This window comes from Drosophila busckii, chromosome 2R, assembly GCF_011750605.1.
Source record: "Drosophila busckii strain San Diego stock center, stock number 13000-0081.31 chromosome 2R, ASM1175060v1, whole genome shotgun sequence".
NCBI lineage: Eukaryota > Metazoa > Arthropoda > Insecta > Diptera > Drosophilidae > Drosophila > Drosophila busckii.
In genome coordinates, this window is record NC_046605.1 from 9,907,989 (window position 1) to 9,924,578 (window position 16,590).

The window sequence follows — 16,590 nt, forward strand, 5'->3', positions numbered from 1 at the left end:
GAGAGTAGAAAGAAAATCGGCAACACTGAGAGAACGAATAAATCGATAACATGGTGCGAGCGAGAGAGCCGATGTTTGAGAAGATTATCGGTATCGATATCAGTGCAAGCGCAAAGGCGCTGCCAAGTTGCTTAAAAAATACCAACAACTATCAACTTGTGTGGAACTGATACGGTGGTTTATTAATTCAAATTCTACTTTTTATAAATCACTATCACTATTTTAGTTTGATTAACACTTCAATTGCATCGCCTCATACGTTGACAGACTTTTGTAGCTCGTCCTCGATGTTCATTTGCAGTCCACTTAAATTGCTTGTTTCATCTTTACTTTTTAGTTTATGCTGCATTGTTAACAGTCGTAAGACTTCCGCTATGGGATATTCAAAAAGAAGCGCCATAAAAAATGCCATAATTTGTGTGAGAACAAAGACCAGCAGCACGTTGCAAAACTGAGAAAAGAGAATCAAGTAAAAAATTTCATAAACTTTGAGAAAAACTGATTGCTTACCAAGAAAAAACTGTTGACATAAATTGGCTCCCGAAAGTAACCAGCCACCAGGCGCAGCACAAACACATGCCAAAGAAAAGCTTGAAAGGATATGCGTGCCAAGGGTCGGAAAATGGAGAGCGAACAAAATTCATAGGCAATCCCTGAAATAAGTCAATATGAGTGAGTGGTTATTATGACTTGCTGTTACTTACAGCCCACTTTGAAGCACATGCAGCAAACAAATCCGGCGCAAATTAAAATCCACAGATTTTTATAAACTCCAGCATAGAGCGCCAACCAAATCGAAGGACGCGAAAAATCATGTTTGATGAATATAAAGCCAGAGAAGAGCACCAACATGGAAGCTGGAATTAAAAGCCATAGAAACAATTCAAATTTCCAATTGCCTTTGAAGGCCGTGGCACTAATGGAACTGCGCATTTTGAGATAGAAGTGACCACAAAGAAATCCCACTAAGTAACCGCTCAAATTTGTATAAAATGGTGGATATATCTGATAAAAGGTTTCCGCATTCCGAAAGTACAAATAGCGATACGTTCTGAAAGCAGAAAGGGATTGAGAGTGAGATGAAGAGAAATGAGTAACTCAACTTACTCTGGTTTTATGTGATAGACTGCATCTAGTTTTAGAAAATAAGTTAAGCAAACAGGCACCAAGAAGCTGAACAGCAATAAAATGCTGTATATTAGTTTGGTTAGCACTGGATATCTGAAAAATAATGTTATGCAATTTTAATAAATAATTAAAGAAGATTTAAACTCACTTTTTAATTACAATAATAATGATTAAAAAGAGTTCAAAGAGCTGCATATCCGCTGCCATATACCAAGTTTGTTGAGCACACTGCAAACAAAATTAAGCAGAGAATATAACAGTTTATCTTGATAATTTGGATTACCTAAATTTACTATATGTCATACTTACACTGTCTTCCAGCATATAATTGTTGATAAAGAATACGTTCTTCCACCACATGGAGCGACAAAAAACACGCTCCGCCTCGGTTAAATGTCGCCAGAAGGGTCCGTCGCCCAAGCGAGTGAGCAACGTACCGTTAAATAAAATTAGCAATACCAATGAGGGCAGCAGCCTAAAATATCTTGTAAAGAATACTCGAAAATAAACGCCTATGCAGCGGCAAATGCTTGTGCTCTTATCAACCCATTGGCGTTCAATAAAGTTCACATAGAGGAGAAAGGCGCTCATGACAAAAAAGATTTGTATAGCTACATTGCCATTTTGAAATATAGACGTCTCAAATTTATAGAGAAATTGTTCAAAGAACTCGGGATTTTGAAGCTGCACAGTCATAAAGACCATCAAGGTGTGTCCCAGAATGACAATAAAAACGCAAACAACACGAAAGGCATCGAAGAAACGCAGATCCTTTGCATACTGACTGCTTGTGGGCAGGACGAGGCGATAATAGTTGCGGCAAATGGAAAAGGCACAAAAGAACCTTTGAGCTGTCAATAGACGGAGCAATTAGTAGTGTATAAAACTGCTGGAGCCGTCACTTACGAAGTGATTCTAGTGTCTGCTGATAGAATTCATTTCCTTGATTGTTAGCGGGCTGCACTTGCTGTCTCTTGAGCCTATAATCGTAGGAACTTGAGCTTATAGTAAGCAGCAGCAGCAGGGCTAGTAATATATAGACTGTTTGATCCACAGCATCTGTTGTAGATAATATTAATCGTCTATTTATATTCATTTTTGCTGCGTATTGCTTACCATGCTCCAATTTCTCATCAGCTCGTATGCAATACTCGAGATTGCTGCGAAGTCGCAGTTGATATTTCTTTTCAAATTTCCGATTCAAGCAACTATTGATGACATGATCATAGCGCATGCGTTCATCTGATGCACGCGTATGCACTTTGGCATAATAATCGCTAAGCTGAAAATAAACGTGTATCAAATTAAACTGCATTAGCTTGTGCTTTCTAACATATAAAATAACTTTGAATGTCAAGCTATCGTCATCCGTTCAGAGTAGCTTTGACACTTCGGAATTACCCTCGGCCTTTCCCCATGACTGACATTTGATTTAAATTGTTTTGTATACTTACCTCAGTATCCGAAACTTTGCCCTCGTACAGCTGCTGCTTTTGATATTTAGCCAGCGTGCTAATCGAACTCTTGCAGCTTTCCAAGCAAACGCCCATGAATAAAAGATCGTGTCGAAAATTATGTTTATCATCCTGTGATGTGCGCTCGATTTGCTGCCAAAGCGTTGAGCTGGCATTGGGCACGATTTCCGCATAGACCAGGCAATAAGTGGGATGGTAGAGTAGTCTGTGTGTGGGCGGTGAATGCTGTAGACACAGATCGTAGTCATCCAGTTGATACATGGCAGGCATTTGCTTATAGAGAGTTACTGAAAACGCAAAGAGTTATAGCTCTGGCTTAAACTTATCCAAGCTAACTTTACTTACAATTAAATTGCGTATACGTCATGTTGGCGCTGCCACATTGCAAGCAGCCCATAAATAGAAGCAGCAGCTGCAATCGTTGCATTTTGTTTAAAGTTTGAAATTAAACTAAGCATTTTGGTGACTTTTAGCTTTTGTTTAAATATTAAATTGCGTGCCTGCTAGCTAAGCTTGAATGGTTTAGCAATAGCATTTCTATAAGGTCATTACGAATCAATCAAAGTGCCTGCTAAGATCAGCGTTAAAGTCAGCGGCGTTCCCAAGGGGGACTGCGTATACCCATTAGTTTATTTATACAAAAAGCAAAAACTTCAGCTCCACTATTTCGAGTACGATCGAGGCAACATTTATAAAGAATATCGTGTATAATAGCAATCGCAATTCTATGATTTATTATAGTTTATTATTATAGGTTTGCTTAATTAGATTATAGCGTTGCCATCAAGTCAAATGTTTGTCAGTGAGGAACAGCATATCCCGAACACACTTCAAACCCGGTCATGTAATTATAATATTTATATAACAGTTTATTGAACCATTTTGTATTTTGTTTAATTAAGGTTTATTTGTATTTGAACATTATTGTTTAGAATATAAAAAGTAATACAATAAATTTTGACGCCAAGCAGTCTCAAATACTCACGTGCAAATTACTAAACATTTGCAATATTTAAGGCTTTTGTTGTCTACCAGCAAAGAGTACAATGTTTTGTTTATTAATAATATAATAATTAAATGCATGGTCGGCATAAAAATATTCCGGTTCCGGTTTATAACTAGCCAGCGACATTACTTGAAAGCACATTCCTGCGAATATGAGAGATGCAGACATGAGAGAATCTATAAGAATGGAGCCCAATGTAAAAGTAAGCTGGGAAACTTACCGGTGGCGGCGGCTGCCTCAGTGCCCTGCTCATTCACATCGATAAAAGCCTTGTGGATAATGGCCGACACCTTCAGCGCTTCCGGTTCCGTCAGCATTTTGCCGAACTGGGCATTGTCCGAGAACATACGAGTCATACCCAACTGCAAAATCAATCGAATTAGTTACAATTCAATTATAATGCTAGCTGGACATACCTGCTGGAAAGCTTCAGAGAGCTCCACCTGAAATTCGGCCTTGAACTTGGGCAGCTTGACCTGCACCTCCGTGCTGCGCAGCTGCTCAGTAATCAATGAGATGGGCGTGGATCGCAGTTTTTCCTCCAGCTGGGTCAAACCCGTTTTGGTATTAGGCAGCACTATCAACATGGACAAGTCCGAATCCTTGTAGGGCATTTTCAACGCGCTGGCATCCAAATTGGGCAGATTCGCATATCGGAAGCGTGCCTTAACATTCATCATTGGCACATCAATGCTGTCCACATTGTTCAAGTGGAACTTGTCATTTCTTGTTGCATGCGCGGGGAACTCATGCACCCAGTTACCCTTGAAGTGAATCGCATTCACCAGCACCAGACGTGTGAATCCGTCCAGTGCACTCGCCGGCACCAAATCCTTAATCAAATGATTCGTTTGCTGCTCCACCCACGTATTGATTTTTCCTGCGGCTTCAGCGCTGCGGGAGAAGTCCACATTCTCTGCGCCAGACAAAAACTGCTTGGAGAGCAGCTCATTGAACTGAGCGCGCAGATTGTAGCCCTGCATAACATAGATCTTGTTGGCAATACGCAGAATGTCGCTCTTCTCGTAGGCACTGATCACTTGATGGAAACTCTCTGCAATTTGACGCTCATCGGTGGAGACCAGGCCAAGACCACGATCGAGCTCAGCTGCTGTCTCACCCTCAGCGCCCAGACGCGCCATCGCAGCACAGCTCTGTATAGAGAATGGAGAGAAGACGACATTCTCATTTGGTTTCATCAGCGACAGTTTGTTGTACATGTTGACAGAGAATATGGCCAGCCGGCGTGAGTACTCGGCCATGTTGTTGCTCTCAGCATTGGACATGATGTGGCCGCTGTTATTCAAAACTGAGTGGAAGACTTGCGTGGGAGAGCGTTAGATTTGAGAATCTATATAATTATTGTTGATGGCTAAGCTGATTCACCCTCACGTACATTTGTAGTTTAATATTGGGCGTTGGTTTGACGCTTTTTGCAATATTTTTAACAGCTATGCTTATATTTTCTTTGACTGTTGTGATATCTTTGGGGTTAAAGTAACAATAAATACTTGCTCTTATATTTTGTTGTTTTTATAACAAAATACCCACAGACCCAGTGGCGAAAATGTCGATTACGGGATCGATTGCTATAAATCGTAAAATAATATTGCCCGTTCGATAAAGTTCAATTGCTCCAATTTCTTATTAGCTTGCATACAATGCCATAGATAGTTAATCACCAAGCGAAGAATAACTGTCATCCGCTCAGAATTATTTTTACACTTTGGAATAACATTGTCGATAACCTGCCTTATTGACCAACGGCTTAAACTTAGTTAAGCTAACTTTACTTATAATTGAATTACGTATACGACATGTTGGCGTTGCCACATTGCAAGTAGAAGCAATTGTTGCATTTTGTTTATAGTTTGAAACATTTCAGTGACTTTTAGCTTTAAATATTAAATTGCGTGCCTGCTAGTTAAGCTTCAATGGTTTAGCAAATGCATTTCTATAAGGTCATTACGAATCTTTTCCCGCTTATACCCATTAGTTTATTTATAAAAAACGCAAAAATTGCAGCTCCTCTATTTTGATTACACTCTTGGCTACATTTATAAAAAATTTGATTTATTATAGTTCATTATTGTAGGTTTACTTAATTAGATTAAAGCGTTGACCTCAAGCCATATGCTTGCCAGTAAAGAACAGCAGATCCCGCTGCGTCTTTATGTAGTAGACAAACGGATGCGTGGCATGGAAATGTTTACGCCGGAATCCCATAACAGGCATAATACGAAACACTGTGAAACAGTTTATAAAATCATTTTGTATTTTGTTTAATTGAGGTTTTATTTATGCTTCAACATGCTGGTTTAGTATATAAAAAAGTAATAAAATAAATTCTGAAGGTGCGCAGTCTTAAATATTCACATGCAAAATGTTAAAATTCTTATAATTCAAAGCTTTTGTTCTCTGCCAGCAAAGAGCACAACGTTTTGATTATTAATAATATAATAATTGAATGCATGATCGGCATAGAAACGTTCCGGTTCCGGTTTGAACATGGGCATCGATGCAAAGCACATGACCATTCCTGCAAATATGAGAGATAGAGACAAGAACAAGAACATATAGGTTAAGTATAAACCAAAAACAAGACGCATTAGTTTTGAAATGGGTAAAGCAACAAAACATATGTAACTTAAAGCTAAATTGTATACGTGTCGTAGACTTTTAGTGCCCACTGTTAGCAAAGAAATCAGGCAAAGACAATACTTGTGCAATTTGTAATTTTATTGAGATTTTCATAATTCATATAAAAATATAAAAGCTTATCCAAACTCAGGGCTTTTGCACTTTGCCAGCAAAAAGCACAAGGCCCTGGCGATTAATAAGAAAATATGCAAAAGGCTGTTTAGCTTGGAAAGAAGGTGGTGGTTTGATAGGCTGGAAAAGGGAATATCCAACCAACAATATAGCTGTGAAAGTTGAAAGACAAGACAAACTTGAGTATTATGAGATTAAAGGTAAAACCCAAATAACTAATTAATACAAAGAAGTCACATTCATTTTCAAATGGTAAAAACGCAACAAAACATAACCACTTAAAACTAAATCTAAATGTAAGAGTATAGCCCATTATTAATTAGGAAATCAGGCAATACTTTTGCAATTTGTAATTTTATTGAGATTTACACAATTAACATAAAATGATATAAGAATTTCTCCAAAACTCATTGGAGCTACTTCTTAAGGCTTTTGCACTTTGCCAGCGAAAAGTACAAGCCCCTGGCGATTAATAAGAAAATATGCATATGGTTGTTGGGCTTGGAAATAAACTGGGGGAGTGAAACGGTGGAAAGCGGTGGCTCCAACCATAATCGTAGCTGTGAAAGTTGAAAGACAAGACAAACTCGTGTATTATGAGATTATAAATAAAACCCAATGTAACTAATTAATATCTAGCTGCCTTTATTATAAAGTAAGTATTTCAAAATAATACCCGTTTGCACTATTACTAATGAAGGTACTGAGAGGTATTTAGAACTCGTCATGCTCGATGCCTGGTGCCGCACAAGCGCTGGCAGCTGCTCCCTCGAGCCGCACTATGGAACCCATGAACAGTGGTACTTGCTGTTGATGCACCAGCATATAGATGAATGGATGATCGGCATGGAATACAACTGGCTCAGCCAGTGAAATGAGGCTGCGCTTCATGCGCACTACAGCGCCTGACAAATGAGAACATAGACAAATGTGGATAAGTATGAGAACCCAGAACATGCGAAATTATATAAGAATGGAGCCCAATGGAAAAGCAAGCAGTGCAAACTTACCGGTGGCGGCTGCTGCCTCAGTGCCCTGCTCATTCACATCGATAAAAGCCTTGTGGATAATGGCCGACACCTTCAGCGATTCCGGTTCCGTCAGCATTTTGCCGAACTGGGCATTGTCCGAGAACATACGAGTCATACCCAACTGCAAAATCAATCGAATTAGTTACAATTCAATTATAATGCTAGCTGGACATACCTGCTGGAAAGCTTCAGAGAGCTCCACCTGAAATTCGGCCTTGAACTTGGGCAGCTTGACCTGCACCTCCGTGCTGCGCAGCTGCTCAGTAATCAATGAGATGGGCGTGGATCGCAGTTTTTCCTCCAACTGGCTCAAACCCGTTTTGGTATTGGGCAGCACTATCAACATGGACAAGTCCGAATCCTTGTAGGGCATTTCCAACGCGCTGGCATCCAAATTGGGCAGATTCGCATATCGGAAGCGTGCCTTAACATTCATCATTGGCACATCAATGCTGTCCACATTGTTCAAGTGGAACTTGTCATTTCTTGTTGCATGCGCGGGGAACTCATGCACCCAGTTACCCTTGAAGTGAATCGCATTTACCAGCACCAGACGTGTGAATCCGTCCAGTGCACTTGCCGGCACTAAATCCTTAATTAAATGATTCGTTTGCTGCTCCACCCACGTATTGATTTTGCCTGCGGCTTCAGCATTTCGGGAGAAATCCACATTCTCTGCGCCAGACAAAAACTGCTTGGAGAGCAGCTCATTGAACTGAGCGCGCAGATTGTAGCCCTGCATAACATAGATCTTGTTGGCAATACGCAGAATGTCGCTCTTCTCGTAGGCACTGATCACTTGATGGAAACTCTCAGCAATTTGACGCTCATCGGTGGAGACCAAGCCAAGACCACGATCGAGCTCAGCTGCTGTCTCACCTTCGGCGCCCAGACGCGCCATCGCAGCACAGCTCTGTATGGAGAATGGAGAGAAGACGACATTCTCATTTGGTTTCATCAGCGACAGTTTGTTGTACATGTTGACAGAGAATATGGCCAGCCGGCGTGAGTACTCGGCCATGTTGTTGCTCTCAGCGTTGGACATGATGTGGCCGCTGTTATTCAAAACTGGAGGGCTGGGCGGCAGGCTTGCGTGGGAGAGTTGCAAGAGCAGCAGAGAGAGCGCCACGCAGACTGTAAACAAAATATACGTATTATAGCGTTAGCTTTGATGATTTCATGAATTTATGTAATTATTGTTAATTGCTGAGCTGAGTCACCTCCACGTATGTCGTTTAATATTGGGCGTTGATTTGCCGTTTTGCGTTGTTAGACTAACGCAGATTAACAATAAATACGTTTGTATTTGTCTAGCAGACGCTTTCTCTAATGTTTTTTAACAGCTGTGCTTATATTTTCTTTCACTGTCGTTTCACACAGCGCTCGTTGTGATTATCTTTGGGGTTAAAGCAACAATAAATGCCTGCTCTTAGTTTACACATGCTTTTATAAGAATAGAGCCACAGACCCAGTGGCGCTGGTGTCGAATACGAGATCGATTACTTACAACCTACATTGTTGTCAGCATGTGTACTGCAGCCTTTTGCCGATACTGATTCAGCGGTGCGCCACTGGGTCTGTATATATCCAACAGGTTCGCTCTGCATTTTGTAACCATTTCTCTTTGTAACAAAAGCATACTCTTGCATTGTGCGCGCTCTCTTAATAAATTAACAGTTGTTGTTATTGCTGTTTGCTTACCGCTTAACTTGCAGAGTTTATGCATTTTGTTTTCTTATTGTCTTCTTTAACTGCTTTAGTTAATAGTTTTTTCGCTTCAGGTAGAGATTTCTTACAAACGGCTGCCACGGTAGCGCGTTTCAGACTATTTCGAAAAATGTTTTGTATATAAAATTACAGTTGCTGCTATCGCCTGTTGCTCTTATCAGCAATATTGAATGAAATGCTCAGGCAAATTAGACACGTTTGGCTTTCAATCTGCGCTTCAAATACAAATACATGCAAATAAAATACAATAAATAATATGTGTATACGCAAGAATATATTTATTACTTTTTTTTTAATGAGATAAGCTACACTAAGTTGGGGTTTTTGGCGCTCTTATAAACACATAGTACATGTATGTGTGTAAGAAATTTGGTTTTGTTGTTGTTCGCTAATTAGAGCTAATATTTCGTATTTTAAATTTGCAAATTTTATAAGTTTTAATCTTTTGTATCTAGGTGTCAAGGTTGTGCAGCTCAAAGTGCGTTGCCATTTTAATTAATAATAGGTATAGCAACTTAATCAGGGATTGTCATAGAAAAAGTTTAGATTCCTGTATAAAAACTGCCTTTGATATTGTTTTGGTGACTAGCTGTAGAATTGGTAAACAAGCGAAAAGCAACTCTTGTTCTGTATGAATAATTTTATTAAAGTAGAGGGAGAATCCAAAAACTGTTTATTGCTACTAGCAACATTTGTATTACGCACATTATTTATAAACAAATTGGTGAGGCCATAGCTGACTAGGTACAGAAAATTATGAAGATCTGTATCACACTTCGTCATCCCGCTCCTTTGGAGCTTGTACTCTCATCTCTCTCATTGTGACACTAGCAGAGATAATAGTGATAACAGAGTAAATACCCCTCTCTATAAATACTCGAAGTAAACAATCATTTGGCTCTCTTTATTTCTTATCTAGCCCTCTTTGTTTATCTGGCTCTCTGCCGTTAATTGTAACCGACTTAGTCACCAGTTTTTTAGTCAGTTCCTTGCGTGTGCTTTACTTTATCGGTTGGTATTCAGCACTTCCATAACGTTCATTCAGCTTACCTTCACCTACTTACTTTCACTTTAGATTTACATTTATCTATTTCCTTTTTATTTATGACTGCTAGTATAATGTGAAAATTTATAAAATCAGTGTTCTTACTATAAAATGTGTAATCTACAGTTATCACTTTGATTAATAAATATCAATTAAATTGCTGTCTCTGATAAGCTATCAAGTGTTGGCAATATATATAAATATTGTCTGAGGTTGTGTGTGTCTGTGGCAAGAGCCGAATAATCTTCATTCATTGCAAAAAATATTTAAATGTTAAGCTTTAATATTCATTGCACTTGCTCTGCAGAAAATGATTGAAGATCACGAAGGATACATTGAGTTTGCCAGAGAACTGTGTCATGTCGTCGCCAGGGACTTAACACATCTTCAGTCCGTAAATACTATAGTGTCACCAATCTGCATACAAAGCTCTTTGATCTTAGCCTTTATGGGAGCTGCGGGAACAACGGCGGAAGAGTTGCGGTTGGGTCTTAAGCTGGGACAAGGCGATCGCCAACATATAGCTAGAAGGCTTAAGGATTTCTGGGCAAATCATAGCAGCCGGGACGCTGGTATTACTCTTAAGTCCATTAATCGTCTATTTGTTAGCCACAAGCTGCAGCTGCGAAGCGAGTTTCAAGAGCTTGCGGCAGAACATTTTCAAATGCAGCCGGAGGTTTTAATATTCTCAGATGCTGTGGAGGCAACGAAAAAAATGAATGCGCTGATAGCGCAGGATACGGAGCATAAAATACGTAATCTAATGCAGTCGAATGCTGTGAATGCTGAAACGAGTGCAGTGTTGGTAAACGCGCTTTACTTTAAGGGTAAGTTTAAGAAACCTTTTACGCCAGAGCTTACAGAGCCAGCTGACTTCTATGCGGATCAGCAGCGCCGCTTCAAGGTGCACATGATGCATCAGGAGGATAAATTCAAATATGCAGAACTGCCCGAGCTGGCAGCCAGAGCAGTGCAATTGCCATACAAGAACTCGGACATAACGCTGCTAATTCTGCTGCCGAATGAGATTTGTGGCCTGCAGCGCTTGGAGCAACACATGAGAAATTTTAATCTAGCGCATATTGAGGCCAAGCTGTTGACACAGGATGTGGAGTTGGCGTTGCCAAAGTTCAAAATTGAGTTTGATTTGGATTTAAAGTCAACGCTGCAGCAGGTGAGCAACTTTTATTACTTAAAGTGTACTTTGCTCTGAATCTAACTTTCATTAAAGCTGGGCATTTCTCAAATATTTGCGGATAATGCCGATATGGGGCATTTGTTTGACTGCGCAATGGGACAGAAAATATCAGAGGTCAAACATCGCGGTTACATAGATGTAAACGAAGCGGGCTCCGAAGCTGCAGCGGTCACAGGTCAATAAAATAAAATTATTTTAATTCTATTAATTACTTTAAATTCCATTGCAGTTATAAAATATGTGAATATGTCGCTGAATTTGAATGTGAAACATTTTAAAGCGGATCATCCCTTTCTGTTCTATATACTTAACAGCAAGGCGATATTCTTTGCTGGTCGCTATGTGCAACCGCCAACTGATTTGATTTAACTAAGAATTAACTAAAAGACATTGATGGAATGAAAACTAAAGTCATAAGTTGTTTAGCACACTCATAAATCTAAAAATAAAAAGATAAGAATAATACCTGAGTTGTTGTTACAGCAATCATAAATTTTGATACAATTTGTAAAACATGTGAAAATTCTTTACTATGTTTGTCTGTCTGGAGTTTATTTTGAAATTTTGAATTTTCTATATAGCACAAATAGCAGAAGAAGCTTGATGATGCAAGCTATTTAAATTCAAAAATGTATGTTTTGTTTTTTAAGATAGCATATATTTCACTAAAACCAAAAATAAACCACTTAGGGCCACTAGGGTCACATTGCCCTTTTATTCAATTATCATAAATATTTTATAAATGAGCAACAGCTGTTGACTAGAAAATGTTTTCCAACTTAGTTTGTATCTGCCCGCAGAACTCTTCACATCGATAGCTTACTTTTTATATTTTCTGGTAATTAAACTTTAAAATAAAGAGTTAACTATATTTTGTTTAAGTTCTAGAACAAATATTCAGTTTTCGAGTTTACGTTTATTAAATTTGTTTATTTTTAAAGTAGTTTTTGTTTTGGTTTTCTATTAAAAACAAACTACACATAAACAAAGTGACATCATCATTTGCTCTAAATATGAAGCTAGCGCAGAGAACGAAAGAGAAGAGAAATTAAATGATTGAAGAGAGAGCAGCAAAATACAAAGAGCACTAGAGATAAGCATGTGAAAATATTTGAGTAGTTGTGTGAAAATAAAACAAATTGCCTATGGAATACTCTAGAAAAATAAATAAAAAATAAAAAAGTTAATAAAATAAAACTACAAATTTAATAAATGTGTTATTAAAATGTATAACACTGGATTACAGCTATTTTGCCTGACAGCTCTAAATGTTTTCTATATATTTTAGCGTTTGCATTTCGATAAATATTTGGAGCACAAATATAGTAGTTCAATTCTTTATTTACTGCTGGCGATTAAGCAAACAGTGAACTAGCTTACTTACATTAAATCTATTGAGTTTGTTTCACCGATAGTAAATATTTATAAGCAAATGTAATTTAAGATTTTTGCCTAATTATACTTTAATCTATGTATGCCACGTAATTGTCAAATAGACAAAAGTTTAATGATTTTAATGGATTGTTAAATATTTTGACAGCTCAAGCACAATATTTGTATAGAACAAAGAGCTTAGGCATATAAGACCTGTTTTTAATTAGATGACAGTTCTTTGTTCTCTGGCCCTATAAAAGACATGCCAATGTCTTGAGTTCAGTTTAGTCTGCTGGCAACCTTAAGAATGTTATGTAAGCGCTTAATAATACTCTTTTAATTTATGCTACAATTTGTGTTTCTTAAAGTCCACAAGCTTGGTCTATTATTGTGTTTGCTGTACACCATGACAGACGCTGCAGCTGTTGGGGATGGGGCAAAGGACGTCACCGCAGGCGAGGCAAGGTTTGCGTCAAAGCTTTACGGCGTATTGTCCAAAGCCCGGACGGCTGACAATCTCATCGTATCGCCGGCAAGCATTAGAGCTGCATTGGCGATGGCATATCTGGGCGCCGAGGGCAGCACGGAGCTGGAGCTGCAGCGAGGTCTCGAATTGCCTGTTGGCAACAAAAGTCAGGTGGCCCAGCAATTTGCAGAGCTGCTAAGCGCGGCCAAGGCCGAAGTGGCGGCAGAGGATGAGGAGGAGCAGCCAAAACTGAAATACGCCAATCGCATTTACGTGACGGACAAATACGCATTGGCCGAGAAATTTCAGCAGCTGGCCAGCAAATATTTTGGCGCGGCAGCGGAGAGTGTAAGTTTCGAGCAGAGCACGGAGACAGCGCAACGCATCAACGCTTGGGTGGAGCAGCAAACGAATGGCTTAATCAAAGAGCTGGTGTCGTCGAGTGGGCTGAATGCCCAAACAGCGGCAATGTTGATTAATGCCATCTACTTCAAGGCTGATTGGCGCAACAACTTTGAGGATTATGCCACATCGCCACGTGAGTTTCTGCAGCGCCAGGGCGAGCGCATAACGGTGGACACTATGTATCAGTCGGACTACTTTAACTACGCACAGTTGCCAGCACTTAACGCCACCGCAGTGGAGTTGCCCTATAGGGGCACAGATATTGTCTTTATGATCATTCTGCCGCAGCAGCAGCAGGGACTGGCGGCACTTGAATCCAAGCTGGAGCAAATGGACTTGCATGCAATCAGCTCGCAGTTGCGTAGACAGAAAGTTGAGCTCTCGCTGCCAAAGTTCAAATTCGAGTTTGATGTTTCACTGCAGCAGACGCTGGAGCAGGTGAGTGTTACTCAAACTGTAAAAAGTAGAGATATTATTTGATCCGCCCAATTGCACAACATGAGGATTAAGGCTGAAGTGAAGCTTGCAAGCCAAAGCCTAGTATCCAATAGAGATACATATTCAGCTGCTAATTGAGCTCAATATTTATCTAGCAAAAGTTTGCTGAACACACAATTAATTTAGCTTTTCACACAGTAAGGAGATAATAGTTAACAACTGTAGGAACTCATTCAACTTTTCTATACATACAAGTTTTTCATCGTTGACGTTTCATGATTTAAGTACGTCAATGAAAAAGCTTTTTATTTATTATAATGCACAATTTATAAACAAGCTATTGCCTAGGCTAATAATTGACAAGCAGAGTTGGAAAACAAATTTAGTTTAAGTGGCGACTACTATCTAGCAAAATATTCTGCCTGCATTTTAGATATAGATTATAAATTTTTAGCAGCAATTTACTATTGCTCTTATTTAATCACTTATATAACTTAAATTTGCTGAAATTTGAATCTTTAAACTCTTGGCTTACCTATAGTTGGGACTCAAGGAGCTGTTCAGCACGCAGGCAAACTTTGGCAGCATGTTGCAAGCAGCAGCGCCGCTGCACATAAGCGAGGTCAAGCACAAGGCTTACATAGAGCTCAACGAGAAGGGCACGAGTGCCGCAGGCGCCACCTGTAAGTGTTGAAAGGATGAATTAAAGTTACGCTATTGTTAATTTGTTGCTTTCAGTTGTTAAAGTGTCGCTGGAGTCGTACATTGAGAACGAAGTTAGCTATGAGTTCAAGGTGGATCATCCGTTCTTCTTTGCCATCAAGAACAGCGAGCACATTTACTTCATGGGCCATGTCAATCAACTGAGCTAATAATAATGAATAAATAAATGAAGCTTGTTTGCTGTGCTAAGAGAAAAGAAATAAAATAAAGCATAGTCATAGTCATAGTCAGTTGCCACAACGGACAGCAAATAAATCAAAGCGACTGCAGCTATCAATCCTCGGAAAAAACCAACAACAGTCAACAATTTGAATGCCAACGATAAGTGGCCCAATAGCAAAAACTGGCTATTTGCAGCAATCGTTGCCACCATGCCCCCTGGGGTGCCACGCCTTTGTTGCCTGCAACTGCAACTCATGTGTAGGCCAAGGACTTTGTCCAAATTTTCATACGCATTTGCTCGTTGTCAGTGGCAACTTTTTCGCTATGGAGCGCAGTTTTTCTGCTGTCAGGTCGGCCAGGTGGAGCAAAAGAGCAAAGAGCAAAAGAGATAGACATGCAGACAGAGAGAGAGAGACAGAGCGTGCGAGTGATAGAGATTGTTAGTTTATAGAATTTGCATTTATGAAAAGCTGTTGGTTGCCAAAATCAGTTGGAAACAATTATTTTGAATTTAGCGAGCATGTAAAACATTTTTAATTAAAGCTGGTGTTTGGCCTTTTGTTAACTTGAATTTTATGCTCGCTCCAAGGTCCTGCAACAACCGCAAAATGCTACTAATTGGTGGCAACAGCAGCAGTATCGGTAACAGCAGCAACAGCATCAACAGCAGCAGCAGCAGCGGCATCAGCATTGAGCACTTCAATTGAAACTTTTGTGTGTTGTCCCGGGCAACGTTTCGCGTTTCCGTCAGTAAATTGAAATTGTAATCGCTCCAGACGGAAACGGATGTCAATGCAAAGCAAAAGCGTTGCAAGGCAATGCAGACAACAAATAAGAAATTTCACGGCTGCGGCTTAAGGTAGAGTGTGGCAAGCATGCCAATTGCAGCAGAGTTGCTCGTCTGTTGTCTGTCTGTTTGTTGTTGCTGCCACAAATTTGCTACGCTTCGTTGGACACTGCAACAAGCTTGCCACTGTTGTTGTTGTTGTTGTGAGTGCTGACATTGACAAATTTTGGGCATCATTTGCTTAAATTGGCATATGCTGCGATGTTTGCTGTTGGCACACCTTACATCAATTGACTGCCTCTGTGTGTGTGTGTGTGTGTTTGAGAAAGGACACAGCGATGAAGTGTAGGAGATTTGGCAGCAAATAGTGTTTGCCAAACAAAGCTGCGCATTGCACTGAAGTCAGAACTGCAATGTTAACTTTTATGTAGAAAGTTAAACGTTTTAACGATTTTATATATAAAACTTTTTCTTAGTATTAACACTTGCTTATCCCAAGCAAGGCAACCTATCTAACATTGCTTCAGGCAGTAAAACAATATAAAATGACTTTTTGCACTGCTTGGCAGCTGAAAGTTTGAGAGAAAAATTGTTTAAAAATATAATAAAACTATTAAGCTAACGAAGGTTAGTCATCCCAGCAGATGGTCAATAACTGAAACGTTCGTTAGTAGAAATTGCACTACATTTAAAATATTTAACAACATTTAATTTAGCTTAGAGCTAATACATACATAATTTTAATTTTAGCAAGTCATTATCAAAATATTATAAACATAATTAATTATTATTCCGCACAACTTTCGATTTCGATTCCGAATTTCTTTGAAGATGTTTCTTGTTCTAATTTGT

At 39.3% G+C, this 16,590-nt stretch overlaps 5 protein-coding genes across 11 annotated transcripts; 2 read left to right on the forward strand and 3 right to left on the reverse strand.

Moving 5' to 3' along the window:
* Positions 1-166: 166 nt before the first annotated feature.
* Positions 167-3,029, reverse strand: LOC108595569 (nose resistant to fluoxetine protein 6). The gene is made up of 10 exons (XM_017980830.1): positions 2,949-3,029; positions 2,583-2,890; positions 2,245-2,410; positions 2,035-2,187; positions 1,438-1,979; positions 1,277-1,356; positions 1,108-1,221; positions 705-1,051; positions 511-653; positions 167-451 (listed from the first exon to the last, which is right to left on the reverse strand). Exons 1-10 carry the CDS (start codon positions 2,998-3,000, stop codon positions 254-256), a joined length of 2,103 nt encoding a protein of 700 aa, XP_017836319.1. The 5' UTR covers positions 3,001-3,029; the 3' UTR covers positions 167-253.
* Positions 3,030-3,615: 586 nt separating this feature from the next.
* LOC108594796 (serine protease inhibitor 42Dd) lies at positions 3,616-5,094 on the reverse strand. Its single transcript, XM_017979935.2, has 3 exons — positions 4,026-5,094; positions 3,830-3,971; positions 3,616-3,752 (listed from the first exon to the last, which is right to left on the reverse strand). Exons 1-3 carry the CDS (start codon positions 4,893-4,895, stop codon positions 3,616-3,618), a joined length of 1,149 nt encoding a protein of 382 aa, XP_017835424.2. The 5' UTR covers positions 4,896-5,094.
* Positions 5,095-5,688: 594 nt separating this feature from the next.
* Positions 5,689-9,231, reverse strand: LOC108596680 (serine protease inhibitor 42Dd). 6 transcript variants are annotated; one of them, XM_017982695.2, is made up of 4 exons: positions 9,114-9,231; positions 7,588-8,546; positions 7,392-7,533; positions 5,689-5,855 (listed from the first exon to the last, which is right to left on the reverse strand). In XM_017982695.2, exons 1-4 carry the CDS (start codon positions 9,136-9,138, stop codon positions 5,734-5,736), a joined length of 1,248 nt encoding a protein of 415 aa, XP_017838184.1. In that variant the 5' UTR covers positions 9,139-9,231; the 3' UTR covers positions 5,689-5,733. The 6 variants fall into 6 exon arrangements, with proteins under 6 accessions (XP_017838184.1, XP_017838180.1, XP_017838183.1 ...); XM_017982691.1 differs by lacking the exon at positions 5,689-5,855 and adding an exon at positions 5,934-6,148; XM_017982694.2 differs by lacking the exon at positions 5,689-5,855 and adding an exon at positions 6,313-6,533.
* A 905-nt stretch (positions 9,232-10,136) lies between these two features.
* On the forward strand, positions 10,137-11,841 carry LOC108596682 (serine protease inhibitor 42Dd). The gene is made up of 4 exons (XM_017982699.1): positions 10,137-10,151; positions 10,493-11,359; positions 11,417-11,558; positions 11,613-11,841. Exons 2-4 carry the CDS (start codon positions 10,496-10,498, stop codon positions 11,750-11,752), a joined length of 1,146 nt encoding a protein of 381 aa, XP_017838188.1. The 5' UTR covers positions 10,137-10,151; positions 10,493-10,495; the 3' UTR covers positions 11,753-11,841.
* A 318-nt stretch (positions 11,842-12,159) lies between these two features.
* On the forward strand, positions 12,160-15,032 carry LOC108596681 (serine protease inhibitor 42Dd). Of its 2 annotated transcripts, none has more exons than XM_017982698.1 (4): positions 12,160-12,221; positions 13,126-14,066; positions 14,608-14,749; positions 14,805-15,032. In XM_017982698.1, exons 2-4 carry the CDS (start codon positions 13,164-13,166, stop codon positions 14,936-14,938), a joined length of 1,179 nt encoding a protein of 392 aa, XP_017838187.1. In that variant the 5' UTR covers positions 12,160-12,221; positions 13,126-13,163; the 3' UTR covers positions 14,939-15,032. The 2 variants fall into 2 exon arrangements, with proteins under 2 accessions (XP_017838187.1, XP_017838186.1); XM_017982697.1 differs by lacking the exon at positions 12,160-12,221 and adding an exon at positions 12,985-13,071.
* The last annotated feature ends 1,558 nt before the right edge of the window (positions 15,033-16,590 follow it).